Raw genomic sequence first — 20,030 nt, 5'->3', positions numbered from 1 at the left:
ATTGTCTTTGTTACTTAATTTGAATCCAACAGGTTCTAGAAACCCCCCTCACTCTTGTCCAACATTATATCTCCACTGGGACAGGATCCTTTCTGTTTCTTACCCACCATGGTTTCCTGTATGTTTGGACTGTACCGAGGAGTTTCAGGTGTGAGGCGGAGCTGAAGCTGGAGCTCCACCAACCTTCTCCTCTTTTGCCCCCTTTCTCTTCTTTCTTGTCAGCCCTCCTCTCTCTTTCCTCACGAGGCGACAACACAAGATCTCTCCCTCAAACCAACATCCTTTGATCTCTCTTTCTTGCATCAGCATCATCCATCCTGAGGGTTTGGTATTTATTTGGCGTCTCTGGAGATCCAGCAACCAAACAACAATCCATCCTTCTATATTTCTTCTCCTCTACGTGTTTTTTCTGTAATTTCACTGTTTTCAGTCTGTTTTCTCCTCTTTTTGTCATAGCTGACAGAAGGGGATCAGAGCTGAGTGTCCCTCACACTTTAATCCATTTGTTCTTCATTTTTCCCCCATTTTTTCTAACTTATTTTTCCTCTCACTACCTCCTTAGACTATTCTGCCATCAGCCCTTCAGTTCTTTATTCCTCCTTACTTCTTGTACCACATATTTTCTATGTATTGATGTCTCCGTCCACAACCATTATGGTATTCCTGTATTTCTCTCGATCTTTGATTCATTTCATCGTCATCCTTTTTGATTTATCTGTCTCACCCCTCCTTCCTTTTTTAGTCATTTCCTAATTCCTTCCTTTGATTTCCATTAAATTGTACGTTTTGTTTTGTTGTATTGCATTCATCTAGTCTGTCTGCTATTGCTGTTGCATTCCACCTTCATTATTTCCTCCCTTGCTCCTTATTTTCCATCCTTCACTTCTTTCAAGTCTTCATCCCTTTTTTACCGGACTTCCTCTTCTTCCTTTCCTTCCTTCCTCACCTGTGTTCTTCTTCCTCCCCCTTATTTGATCTTTATCTCCCCTTCCAGCCCCTTTTACTTCCAACTTCTATTCCTCCTTTTTTTCCTCTCCATCTTTTCCCTCACGTTCTCCTCCTCGCTGCTTCCACCTGCCATCTCTCCATGTTTATTTCCCTCTCCTCTAGTGTCAGACCTCATGTATGCTTTTGAACTTGCGGTCTCTTAAGGATGTTGCTTCCCTGATAACACTGATGTGCCAAACACACACACACAGAAGTATATGCATACATTCACTAATATTCCAATACACACACTTTCAAAAACACACACACAGAGTTCACGCAGCGCCAACACTTTTTAAGGTCTGATGTTCTTTGAAGTTAACACAAGCCTGATTGATGTGTGTGCACAAAGGTGTGAGAACATCAAGAGCAGGTGAGTACTGTACATGTATACTGATGTGTATGTGCATTTATTTGGGATGAAATGTGTGTGTAGCCAAACTAACTTTCAGAAGACAAGAAACAAATGTACTTACTGGTTTATTTTAATAACAATAGATGCTAAAACGCTTGCCAGCTGGGACATCATGGGATAGGACCTGATCACGCTGAGATGTGTTGCTAAAATATCTTGAAGAAGTGCATGAAAGTGAAAAAAAATGGAAGGAGAAGATTGCATCGTATTGCATACGTTGGGATAAACTCCAGTTAGTAGTTTGCCCCTGACGTTGACAGTTTGTTTCCGAGCAACACTGACTCTTAGATGTCAGTTAACTGTTGCCATGGGAAACACTGCTAAAGCTATAGGCTTTGACAGCATTTTCCCAAATATGATATGCACAATACCAAACCTGTCAGTTTGGCTGAATTGGTCTGATTGTTGAATCATTTATATGTGTTATGTCATTAAAATCATGTTTTATTGTAGTGTATCTGTTACTTAAGAGTTGGTGAAGATCCAAGAGAAGAGCAGAACTTTCTTGATAGAGAGAGAGAGAGGAAAAGAAAAAAAAAACGTTCAAAAGATAAATGCCCCATCTTTGTCTCCCGTTGCCAAGGTAACTGGACGATCGTTAAGCCGTTAAGTCCTCCAACTGCGGTTACCCTGACAATAGGTGTGTGTGTGTGTGTGTGTGTGTGTGTGTGTGTGTGTGTGTGTGTGTGTGTGTGTGTGTGTGTGTGTGTGTGTGTGTGTGTGTGTGTGTGTGTGTGTGTGTGTGTGAGAAAGGTCACATGTTTGATGTCATCTCGTCTGCCTCCATCAGTGTCCCGCTGTGAAGAAATATGTATTTCCCCCTTCTTCCTCCTCCTCTTCCTCCTCCTCTTCTTCCTCCAGTCAGTTTTTGTCACAGTGCTGCCTTCCTGTGGCCAAACCTGCCGACTGCAACTGAAGATTTAAAATTCTAAAAATAACTCCTTTAGAGCCAAAGGGTAAATCCTCCTAAATGACAAAATCACTGATTGTGTTGTGACTAGAATTCACATGTTTCTACTGAAGCATGACATTTTCTGTTCAGAGAGCCGTAGATCAGTTTATAAATTGTTTGTCAGCAACTATTCAAGTATTTCTCGCTTATATGCCAAGTACGTTTTGTAACTTCTGGGTTTACTTGGTGATGTGGCCCACTGAATAAGAAGTGTTTCTCCCCATTGATATTCACAGATTATTGACAAGCTCCACAACCTCACTTTTAGTAATACCGTAAATCAAAGTCGTTTGCGTTTTTAAACTACATTTTCGGGATTGTTGAACAAATTAAAAAGGGTTAACACATAACTATTTTTTAAGTCAATCACCTGAAATGATGTAGCGACAGTGCAGAGAGAGAATGGGCCTTATCAGTCTCTGGTGGAGTTTCCTCTCGGACAGGAAGTGGGCTTCCTCAGCTTCCTGTTCCATTCTCTTTTGTGTGTGTGTGTGTGTGTGGTGTGTGTGTGTGTGTGTGTGTGTGTGTGTGTGTGTGTGTGTGTGTGTGTGTGTGTGTGTGTGTGTGTGTGTGTGTGTGTGTGTGTGTGTGTGTGTGTGTGTGTGTGTTTGTGTGTGTGTGTGTGTGTGTGTCTCAAAAGAACAATCAGTGTAGAAACAGAAAGAACAAGAATGAAGCAGACGAGACGGAGGCTTAAATAACATGAACGGAGAGAGACGGAGACTCAGAAGACACAATGGAAAAACAAACTGAGAGACAGACCCAAAGACATCAAAAGGCAAATTGAAACAAAAGAAATACATTCAGGAAGAGAGTGAGCAGTTACAGGACTCATCTTACCCAGAGGGGAGACCAAACCGTGATGGACTATGAACCTAAGAAATCCAAGAAGGTACTTTCTTCTGTTCTGTCTCAGCATTTTCCACTTTTCCGTCATTTGGAAGTGGGTGACTTGTTCTTAAACTTTCTCCAGAGGAAGTCTAGTCCTATTTCATCATCCAACTGCATATTGGGACTGTATTATTTTGAAGCAGCAGATGTTTAGATGTTGTCTTTTTAACTTAAACCAATCAAGCTAGAGTAGATGCACACAGTGGATTATTTAACAGTTTCACTGTAATTGACCCTAACCTATCAAGAAATCCTTTGTAAAAAAAATTAAATTAGCTTAAGGTATTTTAACAGTATTTTAAATGCATCCTGTTGGAATGTGTGTTCACTTGTGAGGGTGATTTAAATCTGTGTAATCTTTTGCGTTGCGTTTTGGTAAACTATGAGATTCAAATGAGTAGTCTTGACCAATTCTTCTTGGCTGTGGTGACCTTTGAAGGAACCAGAGCTAATGCAAACATAATCATTTGTTCAAAGTACAAATGATTTTCTTAAAAATGATTTCCCAAGCCATGTTTTCTTACCTGACCTGACATGGTTTCTGCATGATGACGTACACATGCAGCATACTGCACATGCTGTACTACAGTATTACCGATGATAACCTTAAATGTGGTCAGCTTGCTTCAAGTTTTGAGAAGCAGACACATAACATCTAAAAGAAAAACCTTTATTAAATAGGGAGAACAATTGTAAGTTATAAAAACAAGAAGAGAAAGCAAATAACGGCAGTATTAACTAGCTCTACAGCAACTTATTTGACATGCGCAGGTTGTTAAAATAATTCATTACAAAATCCAATTAAATACCTCTTTCTGTTTCAAAAACCTCACAGGAACGAGAGGAAGAACAAAACTCATTAAAAATATTCTCTGTCCTACATTTAAATTCAGCTGAGTCCAGAGATGCTCATCAGAAAGCAGCCTCGTTTTGAGAAATATGCCCTTGTTCTTCAAAAAGAAAGACACATTTTAAATTCCATAACAAACTCATTTCCTCTCTTTATTCAGTGTGTGTATATGTGATAATGTCCATTCGCCTCATTCCCTCCAGCCACAGTTAATTAATGTGTGATTGCATGTGTCAGTCAGCGGGGGTCTAACAGTGTGTGCTGTGTTGACAGTGCGTCTCAGCAGGGAGCTGTCAGAGATCACTGCTCACCTGTCAATCACTCTACGAACAGCCAGGGGACGTGCTGCAGTAACACACACACAAACACACACACACACACACACACACACACACACACACACACACACACACACACACACTGAGTCATGTGTGCCATACAAATCAAACATTTTGAATGATGTTCTAGTTTAAACTCAAACAAAACCACCCTTTCCGAGACTGCTGGAAAGTTAAAGCCATAATACTAAAGTGTGTAAACAGTATATTAATAATTTAGTAACTTTAGGAGACTTACAATTAGTGAAACTTAACATTTAAAGGGGCCTAGTATGCTACATTTTAGTTAGATATTTTTATTCTGGGTTTCTGGTAGAACACACACTACACAGATAATTGTAAGAACAATTATGACAGGAGTTGTTGTGTAAAAGTACATTTCCACACATTTCCCCTCTACATTGATTTAGTTTATTTCGCCAGATGTTTTATATGTGTTATTGAAATGTCACTTCCATTAACTTATTTGATATTGAACCTCTGGGGTAATTCATTCCCTGCACCACAAAGGAGACAAAGCAAGTGTGCGTGGTTGCCTTCTACTTACTGTGAAATATATTACTTTGAACCAAAGTATTGGATCCACCAAATCATCTGTATAAGCGCTTTGAGTCATTGATAAAGCGCTATAATAAATGTAAGGAATTATTATTATTATTATATCTTATATATCTAAATATTGTCTTATCCTATTTTCCACTTTGTCCCCATGCCTATCTCTTGTTCTCTCTCCTCAGAGCTTTGTCTCTCCTATTAAGCGGCTTGTCTGGTCAAAATCTGGTCGCAGGCAGCTGGATCGAGGCAGCATTTACCGGCGCCCGCTGCACACCGTCCCTCTTTACCCCCCCGATTACCTCATCCACCCTGAGAGGCTGATCTTCGACTACATCGAGAAGGAGGTCAAGGTAGAACGTGAGATACGCAACGATAAATCAGAACATACTTAAGTCATTATTGACCTTCTGATAATTGCTTCACCTTTGTCCTCTCAATTCAGTTCCTCGGTCACCTGACCTGGGTGTCGGTTTCACTGAACCCCTCGAGCCGCGACGAGCTGCTGCAACTCCTCGACACAGCCAGGGTCAGTAATCAATTACTTATCTGTAAATAATCACTGCTGAGGTAAGGGATCAATAATTAAACACCTCTGAGTGATGGCCAGCATCTATAACTTAAAACAGCCGGGGTTAGCAATCAATAAATTATCAATAACCAACCACTGATCTATAACTAATTAAATCAATGGATATTAACTAATATAAACCAAGTAGTCAATATGCTCTTACTTATCCCCTTTATTTAACCTTAATCAGTGACGTTAATCATGACAAGCCAATTTAAAATCACTGTTTAATCACTGTTGTATTAGTGCACCTATAGTATAGACCTCCCTTCATTTTTGGTGTAAGTAATCAATAATATATGGCCTATGCTATCTGACATTAATCATTAACCAGTTTATAAATAGTCACTGGTGATGTTGGTGCTGAATACACAATATATTCCAGAATTAATAAGAAAGAATTGTACCTGATAGCAGCTAAAGCAAGGGATCATTCATGTATTATAAGCTTAGCTCTCCCAGGCTTAATGATCAATAAGCAGTGATTGACAACAGCCAAGGTTAGTGAAACAGTAATTGAATTCAATTCAAGGTTTTATTTTCATGTGTACATTAGCTACAGTGTAGATATGGCAATGAAAAGCTTATGTCACTGCTCCTCCAACAGTGCAACATGAGGATATAAAACAAATAAAACAGATACAATAGTGTAAGAGAATATTTCAGCACTCATCAAAACTCAAGTGAGACCATGTCGAAGTGTGATTTAACAAAGTCTTACTCTTTAATCAACAATCTAAGACCATGTGTCTCTGTTTGTTGGTCAGTAGCAGTTGAAGGTGCTGCCGTTGAAGACCAGCGTGGATCAGGACTGTATTCTGAGTCTGTCTGCGCGCTGTCTGCTGCTGACGTGGAGAGACAACGAGAAGCTGATGGTGAGGATTCCCACACATGAGATCGCTGCTGCCTCCTACCTGAGGGACGACGCGCTGCACCTGCTGGTCCTCAAGACAGGTGAGGAGGACCATACATGCCCCTTTCCCACCAAAGCAGAGCTAGGGCCAGTTCGGAGTTAGTGCCCGATCAAGCACCGGTTCTTCCTGTTTCCACCGTCATGGGCCGGCTGTTGGCCCCAAAACAATGGCCTCACTTGACTGCCCGTGAAGAACCGAGAACCAAATACGTCACGCTTACGTCGGAGGCAGGGGCAGGGGCAAAGTGAACAGAACGACAAACAGCCAGATGAGCTTCAGTTGCTATGCTAACATCATCTGTCTAAAACCAGAGAGACTTTAATAACGGCGTTTTGATGCCAAAAAGCACCAATTCAGACTGAAACACATTGACTTATGGGGAGGGGGGATATGCATTAGTTGCTTGTGTGACAGTCAATGGACACATCTGAGGACCAAACACTGTCACTTACTCTATGACCAATGGGCACTCAGGATGTTTTAACAATGCTTCTACTTCTCAGCTGACAAAACAGAATGTAGCCAAATCTTGAATAAGTTTGACACAATATTTTAGTGTATAACTTTGACTATAGACAGGGGTATATTCTTACTTAATTACAACATGAAGGTAATTTGGCTAACGGAAAGGAGTTTTCTTTATCCTGATTCACCAATGAGTTTCTAAAACGCAACACTTAAATTGCCCCCGTCCAAATGCTGAAACGGACAGGGACGCCATCATTACTCTTTGCTCTGATATGACTACCATCTTGCTAGTAATGCCCCTTGCATTTTGTAGAGTAACGCTAGTTTACTGTAGTAAGCTATAGTCAACTCTGCATGCTAACTTTTTCTTACAGACTCTTGGGGTCGGGAGGCCTGATCATTTATTCCGGCAAATTACTCAGACCTGCTAATTGACCTAATAGAAGTTATTGAGTCTATGTAAATTTACTGCTTGGCTCAGATCCACCAACGATCAGCAAGGTCTCACCTCTATTAAGTCCTGAAGAACCAGGTTCAATTAACTGCTGTTTCAATTCAGATGACCCACTAAATCTGTTTAAGCGATCCCGAAGGATTTTGATATCAGTAAATGAGGTGTAGCCCTACCTAAGTGTGTGTGGCATTTCTTACCTTTCAAGCAGGAGAGGAGAGCGCAGATGTCTTTTAAGTTGTCCCATTCCAAAAGGTGGGATCAGTTTATTTGAAGAAAAATGGTCCACACTTGTACAGGGTTTTTACCTTCTCTCTTTACAACATTACAATCATACTAAACATATCATTACATGACATGTTACTTGTTAGACGCTTTTATCCAAAGCGACTTACATACTCAATACTGTGGTCAATCCCCACTGGAGCAATTTGGGGTGAAGTGTCTTGCCCAGGGACACAACGACATGCTGACTGCAGTGAGATTTGAACCTGTGACCCCTTGATCCGAACACCAACGCACAGTCCACTGCGCCGCACGCCTCCACAATATCATACTGTGGTCATTTTCTAATCTGAAACCTTAATTCATAGTTTAGACATTAAAGTCTCCCGACATAATCCAGAGGAATCTCCTCACGGATCGAAGGTGCTAACATTCACACCTACATGTATAGCCTGACAACATTCAGAGGCAGTTCCTCGTAAACGGTCAGTGGAATCTAACAGTTTCAAACTTTCATCCAACAATTCACTCAGCATTCCATAAACAGAAATGTAAGCAATATTTACCAAGTTTGAGAGAACCTTACCGAGGGAAAACCCAGCTCTCAGGGAGAGAGCTTTACCGGGAGAGAGCATACCAGAGGAACCCCCCTCTCTCTCTCGATCTCGAGTTTGCTCCCTCTCTACTAGTGTTTTTATGCTCGAAACAGGACAGAAAAACCTAAAGACACCTCCTCCATACCCATATTTGTGGAAACTGGGCATGGCCTCTAGTGTGCAGGACTTGCAAAATATTATTCTCGGCTATGGCACAAACACCTTTTTGGGGCCTCAGTCTTTCTCCAAAAAGTCAGGAGCCCCCCTCCCTGGGTACTGCTGTGAGGGAAGAGGGAAGAAACTGTCTCTCCTCTCTTATCAGTGACACCTCATAAACCATAATAGGTCTAAAGGCCCTGACACACCTACCCGATTTTGGGAGTCAGAGGCCGTCCTGCACTTGCTTTATGGCACATTTTCACACCTCCCGCGGCCGAGCACATGTTGAATCGGCCAAAGAAAGTCGGCCAAAGAAATCACTCTGATTGGCTGTTGCCTCTTTTGAATGACGAATACACACTACCGCTGCCTGCTGGTAACGACAGTTATTGCCACTCGTCGACTGAAGTCTTTGCGGTGTGTTCGTAGGCGGGCGGCATAGCCGACGCAGGCGACGTAGCAGACGTAAAAGTCGGGACGTAAAAGTCGGGACGCCTTCGGTACGCGTTCTTTGGTCTCAGGTGGGTGTGTAGCGGCCTTTACACTCAACTTAACAAACCACTTGTTTATACTGTAAATATAGAAAATCATAAAATATGAAGCATTTTCATTTTGGGTTATACAAGAATATAATTGATTATATTTGATTATAATTAACTTTCGTTTGAAGTATTCAACCTAATATGGAGATCTCAACAAGACACAAAGTTCAGTCCATTCCTTAATCTTTGCTCTTTGTCTTTTGGTTTTTAAAGGATAAACAAAAAAGAAACCAATTGCTATTTAGGTGCTGTTTTAGCAAACGGTTAATTTATGGATTCTTCCAGGGTTTTTTTGTGGGTTTTTTCACAGGCAAAGTTTGGTAGGATGGACTAGCTTTTCTATGACAAAGATAGTGTTCACATTTTAAACCCTCGTCCCACAGGTCTGAACGTGGACACAGTGGTTGCTGGGGACGACAGCCTGGACAGGAAAAAGCCAACGGGCGTAGACAGCCGACGTCAAACCATGAGCTCCAACGCGGACCCTCGACCTGCAGGGGGCACGATGGAGCGACGGCACACAATCTGTGGAGTCGACTGGAGGCCTTCATTATCCAGGAGTAACCACGACAAAAATCCAAATGTGGAGAGGGGGGGTGGAGGAGGTGGAGGAGGAGGAGAAAGAGGAGGAGGAGGAGGAGGAGGAGGAGGAGGAGGAGGAGGAGGAGGAGGAGGAGGAGGAGGAGGAGGAGGAGGAGGAGGAGGTAGAGGAGAAAGAGGAGGAGGTAGAGGAGAAAGAGGAGGAGGAAGAGGAGGAGAGGAGGAGAAGAGGAGAAGAGGAGAAGAGGAGGAGGAGGCAGTTTAGAGAGGAAGAGAGTGGGAGGTAGCTGGGAGAGGAGGCAGCAGACACGTAAAACAGGAGGGAGTTTAGAGAACCGCAGAGCAAGACCCATGAGCGGGAGCTGGGGAGTAGGAGGTGGAGGTGGAGGTGGAGGTGGAGGTAGCTGGGAGAAAAGGCATGGGGGAGGAGGAGGTGGGAGCTGGGAGAGGAGGGGAGGTGGTGCCGGGGGGAGCTGGGAGCGACGGCAGGCCTGCACAGGAAGCTGGGAAAGGGGGAAGAGCTATGGCAGCTGGGAGAGGAGGAACCATAACCCGCTGGAGCCGACGCCCTGCCCAGATGCCTACTGCAACCTGGTCATCCTGGCCGTGGAGAACCGGGTGGGGCACTGCTGATGAAAGTCACTTTACACAATAACTTCATACCTCACGTTATTACTCAATTGTATTCAAGTTCCTGCTAAAAATGATGTTCCATGACCTTACATTTGCTGTCAATACATTTCAGTAGTCTTAGGAATGGTACATTTTGTGAAATTTGCCTTATCTGTTCCATGAGATCATCTATAACTTTAACTCATATTTGTGTGTTGAGTATAGACCTATAGCTGGACCGGTAAACATTTAGCCTTTATGAAAATAAAGGAAAGAAAGCCCATTGAACTTTATCTTTTGACTTTAAGTAAAGATAATGGGAATGTCGCTATTGGTATTAGTTTTGTAAAATAAGGGGTGATTACCTGTGTGTTGGTGATGCTATATGCAAAGGAAGGGATTACCTCATTGCAACTGATTCTAACAATAATCCATCCAATAGGAGTAAAATGCTGTTCCAAGCAAAAACCACCCATGGAACTGCTGAGTTGATAACTTGTAAATATCACTGTGGACATTCGCTAGAGAAAAAATAACAACAGTGACAAAGCACAGTGGGGTTCACTAATCACTTGGCTCCTTGAAAAGAAGTGGCAATACTTTTAGACACACACAAACATACTTGTACTGAGACTTTGTGTTGTTGCATAACCTGTTGTATCACAACAGAGTAGCTTTGTCATTGTATTTGTGTAAGTGTGTTTCTGTGGGTGCGAGCATGCGTGCGTGTTCTTGTCCTCAGAGCAGTAGTTTGTTTGGATTGGCATCTTAAGAGTTGTATTGTTAATTTGGCTGATGCAGGAGCACATGATCACTGTGAGTGTGTGTCTGAGTGTGCGTGCATGTGCATAGCTTCAGTGGCCAATGTTCCCTTTTGTCTCCCAGACTGCTTGGCTTCAGGGGGTTGCTGGGTAAAAATCTCATGACTTATGTGCACTTGAACAAAGGACCAATCCATGCAGGAACTGCAGTGAAGCTTCTCACACAGTAAAACATGTGTATTTAACTCAGCAGACAAAAGGCTGTTGGAAAACAGGATTTAAAGAATGAAGACACATTTCAGAAGACATAGCTGTTATTGTGATTGACACAAAGGACTCACAAGAACTCAGATGCACAATTATTTTTTGACTTCAAAAATATCTTTTAATATACAAAAGACTTCTCAAAGTAAAAAGGTATTTAGGATCAACTACAGTAGGACACTCAAAAGTTCGCTAGGTTCAACTAATAATACAAAAGACTTTTCAAAGAAAAAGGTTTCTAGGATCTACTAGGATACTCAATAGTTCACTAGGTTCGACTAGGTTGCTCAAAGTTACACGAGGAAGTACAGACATGGACTTAGTGTTGAGACAAGACGAACCGACAAAAGACAAAAGGAGAACAGGGCTACATATACACACAACGGTTAATGAGGCACAGGTGAAAACAATCATGAGCAGAAGACCACACTCAAGCTGGCAGGTGACACACAACGACAGGAAGTGTAGACACCTGAAAAGAGAGGACAGAATCAACATCAAAATAAAATGCAAGGCCACAAGAATAAACACAAAACAATAAACTAAAAGAACTCTAACGCTGAAACCTTACAGTGATTACTATTGCAGTGGGATGACAAGTCTGTGTGTGTGTTTGTGCAGGAAGCTGCAGAGGAGTACTGCTCTCTGATCTGTCAGATGTTCCAGATCATTTACGGCCATCAGACCATCGAGTGTGTGGACAGAGCCGGCTTTCATCACACAGTGCCGGACCGATACTGGCTGCAGAGGAGTGAGTGACAAGCACAACAAAGAAAGAAAGATACCTTTGGGGACTTCAAAATGTGCTCTTTTCTTTTAATTGTCATGTATTATGAGTTATTTTCATTTTATGAGAGCTCTTTGCTAGACATTTATTTATCTTTTTCAGATAATCTGATTAGAGGTTTTGTTAAATTTCGGTTGCTTTTGCTCATTTTGCTTAAAGAGTAAGACGTCTGTTGAGCGTAACACATACTACATTAGCATCCTGACCTACAACTACACGTCATCAAGTCATACATTGTTTTTGTCTCCACCATCAATGTGTGCCAGAGTCCTAAAATGCAACAATCAAATCAAATCAAATCAAGTTTTATTTATATAGCACATTTATAAACGATTTTTGGTGGAGCCAAAGTGCTGTACATATAATAAAAATAGCCTACAGTAGAGACACTTTACAGCAAATACAACAACACAGATTGTTCAGAATATCAGTATGAGAAAAACGACACCCTCTGTCCTTAGACCCTCACATCGTACAAGGAAAAACTTCCAGAGAAAACCCACAGTTTAAGGGGAACATGGGAGAAACCTCAGGGAGAGCAACAGAGGAGGGATCCCTCTCCCAGGACGGACAGACGTGCAATAGATGCCGTGTGTAAATCCAAGAGATAATACATTTTACAGCATATAGACCGAATGTTAGGAAATGCATGTGTCTGTAATAAGAAGATGAATCTACGAAGATGTCAACTACAATCCTGTGGAAGCCATCAGGGAAGCAGCAAGACGAGACCCAAGGCAGGACCGCAGAGACAGGTTCAGCCACGACCCGAAGTCCACGACTTAATCCAGAACTCAGGATAGAGGATCCAAGACACAGGACTACAGCAAGAGGATCAGCCTCGACTCCGGATCCCGGCGTAGATATAGATACAAAACAAGAAACAAGATTTGGCTGGGTTAATCGGAACAAGAGAATACACAGACACAGACAGAGAGGGAAAAGGTCATTGGATAAAAGTTATTCTTGATAACCCTCTAGAAAGATCTCATGAACTTCCCCACTCAATCTATCAAGACCCGAGCAGTTCTATTAGATATAGATAAGAAACAGAGAGAGGGAGCACAACAACCTATCTCTTCGTCAGATGCACTCCCCCGCTTATCTAAGCGACTCTGTACCCCGTTACCCTTTACAAGGCCATAGACCAGCAGAGGGGAAATGGGGGGTGGGTAAGGGTAAGGGTTTTTAAGAATAAACCGCAAGGGTCTAAAGGGAAAAAATATGAAATATAAGGTACTATATTTTAAGTAATCCTATCTACTATTCCTATATTTGAATAATGTATAAACTATTTTAAAAATACTTTAGGAAATCCTATGTAACAATAACATCACATGTTCTGAAAAGGTTGTATTTGTAACTCTACTACTGGTAGGCTTCCATGGTCAGCTTCTTTATATCATCAGTATGTTGTTTAATGGACATTGCAGTGTCTATATGGATGATAAAAAGGCTTAAGACTAAAGCTAACTTGATCAGAAGGTGTAAAGTATAAAGGAAATGCTTTGTTTGTCTGTGTTTGTCTCTGTGCAGGTGACAGCTGTCTCACTGACGTGTCCTACAGTTATGATCCAGAGTTTAGCTGCTGCAGCTCATAGTGAGTGACATCCATATTCAGATGAATACAGTGTCTTCAATTCATGAAATGTCCTAAATATTTGGACATTTCCATCTTAAAATACGGTCCTGAAAACGTTAAGTACATTTGATAATCCAGTAACTTCTCTTGTCATTAGTTTGGTTGTAATACCCAAACAGAGAATGTTTATTAAGTAAAGCAGAAGGCCCATTTTGTTGTGATTAAGGAGGAATGTATGGGACTTCACAAAAAAAGCCCAGTGGACTATTTGATGACTGTATGATTAATTAAATTGAATTACGTTTTTGACATTGAACAGGTACAATGTCCATAGATAGACAATGACTATTCAAAAGCAAATATTGAGGACAATTAATTGACACATAGCACAGTCCATATCGACTAAGTGATTGACATTTGATCACCATCAATCCATTACTGTTTCAATGTTAGGTGATCCTGATGGTTCTTTGATAATGATGTTATACCACCACCTTTCTGCCTCTCTCTCTCAGTGATGGTTCCCAGGAGGCCTTTGAGCCGTACTACAGTGAGACATACAGTGAGAGCTCGTCTCTCTCGCTGCAGGACTCCCATCGCAGTCTCGCTGAAGCCAGTGACGGAGGAGACACTAACCCCGCCCTGCTGCTGATGCAGGAGTACATGATCACTGTGAGTGTGTGTCTGAGTGTGTGTGCGTGTGCATAGCTTCAGTGGCCAAAGTTCCCTTTTGTCTCCCACAACAAAGGACAAACAAGCTAAGTACATTTCCCTCCAATGATTAATTTATGATAAAAATATACATATATTTTGAGGTAATATACTAACACAGTGTGGCTTTAAATGCAGCTTGCAGCTATCTTATACTTGTCAATTATAATAATAGATTTGTTTGCCTTTAAGCTACTACAGTAGAGTTAATGGGCCATTTCCTGTAACTAAAGTAGGTTTCATAAGCAAGGACAGATGGCAAGCTACATTGTGTTTATTGACTGTTTGAATAAAACAAATATATATATTGACTTTGTGTGTGTGTGTGTGTGTGTGTGTGTGTGTGTGTGTGTGTGTGTGTGTGTGTGTGTGTGTGTGTGTGTGTGTGTGTGTGTGTGTGTGTGTGTGTGTGTGTGTGTGTGTGTGTGTGTGTGTGTGTGTGTGTGTGTGTGTGTGTGTGTGTGTGTGTGTGTGTGTGTGTGTGTGTGTGTGTTAGCTGCGTAATAAGCTGAGTCCTGTGGAGTTGCAGCACTTTGCGGTATTGCTGAGAGAATATAGGCTGGGATCAAACATCGATCACTTCTGCTCAGAGCTGCTGCAACTTTACGGAGACAATCGCAAGTTCCTGCTGATGGGTGAGACACACACACTCGCACTTACGCACACACACACACACACACACACACACACACACACAGAGCTCATTAACTGCCTGCAACTCAGCAGGAAGCCACAACCTGCTTATTATATTGTTTATTTGGTTATATTGCAGAGATAAGAATGAGTGTGAACTATATATATTATTGATGTGTGTGTGTGCGTGTGTGTGTGTGTGTGTGTGTGTGTGTGTGTGTGTGTGTGTGTGTGTGTGTGTACGTGTGTTTATGTGTGGATTTGTTTACTGTATGTGTGTTTACCGCAACAAATTCAGCTCTGACCCACTTCCTCTGTGGAACCACAACTTCCTGTTTGTGAGTGAGCGTGAAAGAGAGCGGTTGATGTGTGGTGTTTATCTCCGCCCAGTGTGCCGGTGTGTAATAATAATTTTAAACGGTTGGGATGAGAAAAAAAAACAGCAAAGTCTCGGAGCAGGTTTTGAAGCGCAGTGACTTCATGATTCTCATTTCATAAGTTTATGTGTGAGGAAAATTATGACTTATTATGCTTTTTTGGGTTCCCCTTTCCTGTTGTGTGTTACAAAAGGTTGTGTGCATGTTAATGGTCTGCAAAGGCTAACATTTCTGTCTCAGAAAATAATTATACATGGTATTTATATAGCGCACTTCCTGGTGTTCAACGCGCTCTACATTACATTATGTTACTTATTAGACGCTTTTATCAAAAGCGACATACATGCAGTTAATCCTGTGGACAATACCCATAGGAGCAATTTCAAATACTAGGAGTCAGCAATGTCCAAATCCTAAAAACAGCATCCCTTGGCACACATGGTCTTAGAGCAGATTCCAACAACAAAAAAGAACCTTCAGATGTTATTCTCTGTCTCTGTCCTTCAGGTCCCTACAACAAGGTATTGTGCTCCCATCAGTTTGTACAACTGATGGGGGTTACACAATTGATTGAATGTCATGTTTTGAATATCACTACGTTTTTTGTAAGTTTAATATTATATTACCTTTTAGTACCGATATACAAAATGAAGTTGAGCCTTTAACCATAATGCAGTAAAGTGCAGAGAAAAGTACAGAATGAGATAAGTCATAATAAATAAATGAATGAATACTGAAAATAAATATCTGACTCTTTATCCCTGTTTTTCCAGGCATGCGTCCCTTCATCCCAGACAAGGACGTCGGGGTGTTTGAGAGTTTCCTGGAGAGCATCGGGATCAGGGAGGGAGGCATTTTAACCGACAGCTTCGGACGCATCAAACGCAGCATGAGCAACACGTCGGCTACGGCCATGAGAGGGTATGTAGGTCAGGACTGGTTGTGATTCGCTACTGAAAGATTTGAGTCTCGGTCATGTTTGGTCTGTGAGGTTTTCTACATACAAACTGCTGTCTCACATTCCATCATGACTTATCTACATGGTGCACTTTGATGATTTCTGATCAAAAGACAGCACCAACATAATGTTTGAGGACAGTACAGTGCATTTATATTTAAAGCCAACAGAACAATGTTACCACTGTGATTTACAGATATGTATGCTTTATTTGTATTTATGTATTGTGAAAGGACAAATACACATGTTTTTGTTTTTTAACATAGTGGTTAAAGTTGTGTCCTCACAATGTAATGTTCTAGCCATTAACAATTTACAAAAAACGATGAATTCTGATTGCTTTATCGCCCTTTTTGTAGCTACATTATCGCGTTCGTCAAAAGCTTTTGGTTTCGTTGTTTGGGGGACATTATGTTTTATGTTGGGTTATTTTTAATGATGGTAGCTGTTGGCCCTGATTTCTCTCACTTGGATGCAAAAGCCCTCTCACACCTGGACATTTCATTATTTAGTAGTTAGAGATGAGAGATACAATTGAGATAATTGTTTTTTTTGTTCCCTCAGCATGTATGATAACGGCTCTCTGGCTTCGGGATCTCAGGAATTCAACCGACGCATTACAGACATGACCCACGACATCCAGGCGCTCGGCTTCCAGGACACACACGCAGACATCGAGGAGGAAGATTACTACCTCTGATGGAGGGAGACTCTGATTCCTAGTCAAATTCAGACAGTTTTCAGACTCTCTGAAAGATCAGGGCAGCTCGTGTTCTCTATTGATAGGCAATACGCTGTAAATATAAATTGTCTGACAGTTGTACCCTTCTTAATGTTGATGTTTAATATGCAATTCCTGCTCCATGCACAGAAAATACAGTACGACAAAGAAAACTAAGCTGTATTTATTCAATTAAACTCAATTAATACAAAAACAGTTCATTTTCAATGTATCAGACAGTAGGGGAAGATTATATGATTTAACACATAAGCCATGATTTAATTAAGTGTTTACAAATATTCAACAATACGTTATTTTCTGTAGTGGTTGTAATACCTAAAACTGTCCACATGGAGGCAATTAAAGACAAAATATATATAACGCTCTTTGCTGCTGAGTACAAAGCTCCATTGTGAGCCATCATTTAGTTCAAAAAGGATTTAAATAAATGTTTGGAACCAGATACATGGATATATACAGTAGATAGATAAATAGATAGATCGATAGATGTGTTAGTAATGATAACAAAATCTTTTTTAAAAAATCAAAAATCTCTCCCTCCCTCTGTGTCCCCCGTTCTCTCTCCCAATGTTGCATTGACCCGTTATCCTGGCGTCAGCATCACCACTTCCCATGGTGCACTGCTTCTGTGTTGCCCCCCGGTTCTTCTCCTCTGCCAGTTTAACGAAACATCACAGAGGGAGAGTCAGCTCCCCCATGGGCTTCACCCGAGTCATCTGAGTCTGCTCTCCCTCATTATGCAACAGACTAGATGCTGTGTGCATTTGATTTTAAATGAACTCATCAAGAACAGAGTACAATTGACCAGCAGCAGACACATCACTGTAAACATGCCAGAGGTGTTACAAAGTGCTGGGTTCAACCTTGTGACCTGGATATCTGGATCACACGCACTGCAAATAAATTATTACGTAAATTATATATATCATGGAGAGTCCTAGTTGAAACGATATAAAGAGAAAGTAAGATAACGAGATACATCATACATTCAAAATACTAAATATGTTTTGACAGAATTGTTTTTGTCAGGCTGCAGCCATTTCTTGATTCAAGGTCAAAGGTTGTGCGTGTGTGTGTGTGTGTGTGTGTGATTAGATCAACTTAAAAACGTTACTAGAAAAGCTTTATTATGGAGCTTTGTATATCAACAGCAAGGTTGGGGTTTCTGGTCTGGTTAATTGGTGACTATAAATTGCCCCAAGGTGTAAAGTGAGTGTGAATTGTTGTCTGTCATCTCTTGTATTGACTGGCAACGTGTTAAATCTGAGTTTGGGGAAGTGGAAAAAACTGTACAATTATTCTAAACTAAGTTATCTCTTGAACTATCCACATTTAGGCTGTTCTATGCAATTTTATTTTGATAAGCAATGCTATTTTTTTCTTCAATTAGCCAAGCCTCCCCTGAAATAGTTTGGAGCCTGAATACAAAGCCCCTCCTCCCTCTTTGAAAACCATGCTCTACATAATGAGCTGCAGATAATGGATGGAGGGATGGTTTAAACATACATGTAGCATCATGCACATAAAAAAAACCCAATACTTTCCAGTGTGATCAAACTGAATTGTATGATGTCACTTTGGGATTTCCAGTTGTGGTTAAATGTGAGGCTCTGCAGGTGAAAGGGTTCAGGAGGTGCATGTAAAGTATCAACACTCACCTTACTGGGATTACAGTGATGTGTGTACAGGTTATATTTAGCAGGATCACAGTCAGACTTCACAGTGTGGTCGTCCTGCTGAGCTGGCCAGGTGCCACTCAGCCTAGTGTCACTGCAGGGATCAGTGCAGAGAAAATCCACTGAGGGTTCAACAAAGCTGCTGTCAGTGATGGCTCAGGTAATGCATCAGCAGCCCTGATACTGCAGGACTTACAGAGGCACTGTGCAAAACAGAACAATTATAGTAACACTACTTCAAAGAATACAAATATAGTCACAAATCTAAAGAATAATACAATTCATAATTCATCGCAATGACCTTTTCCAATTGCCTTTCCTCTTGCAATTCATACGGGCCGAACCTAATCACAGTTGGTTATCCAGGTAACATGCATCTACTCCAATCCCTGATAGTGGTAAAGTGGTAAAAACAAAACATGGCTTCCCCATGTAAAAAAAATGTTGGCCATATGGTAGGCTATTTTTGAAACATAGTTTTCAGCTTTAAAAAAAAAAAAGTGTTGTATTGCTTTTAAAATTGTTAAAAGAAAATGCAATTGTTCAAATACTTTTTAAAGATATTTTTATTAAATAAATTAAATATGTTATGATAGTACGTTTTACTATGTGTAATCAGTGTGTTTACATTTTTTTACATTTTTGTTACAGCGTGTCAAATATCTAGCTTCATACGTCAACACGTTTCCCTCCTGGACCAATGAGATCTGAGGAGGGCGTAACGTGGTCTCGCCGGGTAAAAGAGATTTGACAGTTGCAGGTCTGGAGCTCATCCTCCACTTGACTCTTCCTCCGTGGGACGGAGACCATGGCGGCGGCTGCTGCCTGTGCCCAGCACAGCGCTGCGATGATGGCCAAAAAGACGCACGGTAACAGGGAACACAGTCGGAGGAACCGGGAGAACTCTCGTCGGAGACAAGCAGCTCTTTTATTTCTTAGTAACATCTCACTGGACGGACGGCCAGTGCATAGTAATTCAGACGAGCATGGAGGAAGCCACAAAGAGACCGACTTTGAGGGAGCGGACTCGGCGGCCGGGTTGTGCCCGGAGATGGGCGGACGATACGGAACATTCTCCAGGTTGGCAACGGCAGTGAGCTGCGGGAACGTCAATCCCTCCATGGGACCGAGGACAGGACTATTGAACATACCGCCTATCCTAGTCCTGCCGTCGGACTCGGGGTTTAACGATGTGGGGAGCGCGGAGGTGCTGCTGCAGTGCCGCAGAGGCTCGGTCCCCTCGGCCGGGAACCTGCTCCCCTCGCCTGGGAACCTGCTCTCCGCGTCCCCGTCCAACGCCAGCCTCCTGCCGTCGCCTTTGGGACCGCGGAAGTCTTCCACACTTCTGTCGGTACAAAGCTGCAACTCTGTGTCCTCAGAGCCGCGCCAGAGGTGAGTGACACACGGCTTTGTTTATGTCAATTTATCTGGTGGGCTTGACTGCCGAGTCAGACTGTTGTTTCGTTGAACTTTGTT

The 20,030-nt window shown here is 41.7% G+C and overlaps 2 protein-coding genes across 2 annotated transcripts in view; both read left to right on the top strand.

Moving 5' to 3' along the window:
* The first annotated feature begins 2,974 nt into the window (after positions 1 to 2,974).
* ccm2l (CCM2 like scaffold protein) lies at positions 2,975 to 17,071 on the top strand. Its single transcript, XM_034240206.1, has 12 exons — positions 2,975 to 3,246; positions 5,171 to 5,338; positions 5,431 to 5,514; positions 6,327 to 6,510; positions 9,295 to 9,516; positions 9,825 to 10,069; positions 11,710 to 11,839; positions 13,412 to 13,475; positions 13,973 to 14,129; positions 14,665 to 14,803; positions 15,952 to 16,099; positions 16,701 to 17,071. The coding sequence occupies exons 1-12, from the start codon at positions 3,217 to 3,219 to the stop codon at positions 16,834 to 16,836; spliced, it is 1,707 nt and encodes a 568-aa protein (XP_034096097.1). The 5' UTR covers positions 2,975 to 3,216; the 3' UTR covers positions 16,837 to 17,071.
* Positions 17,072 to 17,952: 881 nt separating this feature from the next.
* Positions 17,953 to 20,030, top strand: part of cables2b (Cdk5 and Abl enzyme substrate 2b) — a 42,958-nt gene continuing 40,880 nt past the window's right edge. The window contains exon 1 of the mRNA XM_034240238.1: positions 17,953 to 19,946. Coding sequence (XP_034096129.1) covers positions 19,363 to 19,946 — 584 coding nt within the window. The 5' untranslated portion in view covers positions 17,953 to 19,362. The remainder of the gene's footprint in view (positions 19,947 to 20,030) is intronic.

This window comes from Gymnodraco acuticeps, unplaced genomic scaffold (assembly GCF_902827175.1).
Source record: "Gymnodraco acuticeps unplaced genomic scaffold, fGymAcu1.1, whole genome shotgun sequence".
In the NCBI taxonomy this organism is placed as follows: Eukaryota; Metazoa; Chordata; class Actinopteri; order Perciformes; family Bathydraconidae; genus Gymnodraco; species Gymnodraco acuticeps.
The sequence above is the reverse complement of the archived record's forward strand: the minus strand, read 5'-3'. Positions and strand labels throughout refer to the sequence as shown.

Excerpts from the sequence above, each read along its gene's own strand:
- ccm2l (XM_034240206.1), top strand. The coding sequence starts at position 3,217 with ATGGACTATGAACCTAAGAAATCCAAGAAG. Across the intron at positions 5,339-5,430 it reads ACATCGAGAAGGAGGTCAAG|TTCCTCGGTCACCTGACCTG; the intron begins GTAGAACGTGAG and ends CTCTCAATTCAG. Across the intron at positions 11,840-13,411 it reads CCGATACTGGCTGCAGAGGA|GTGACAGCTGTCTCACTGAC; the intron begins GTGAGTGACAAG and ends GTCTCTGTGCAG.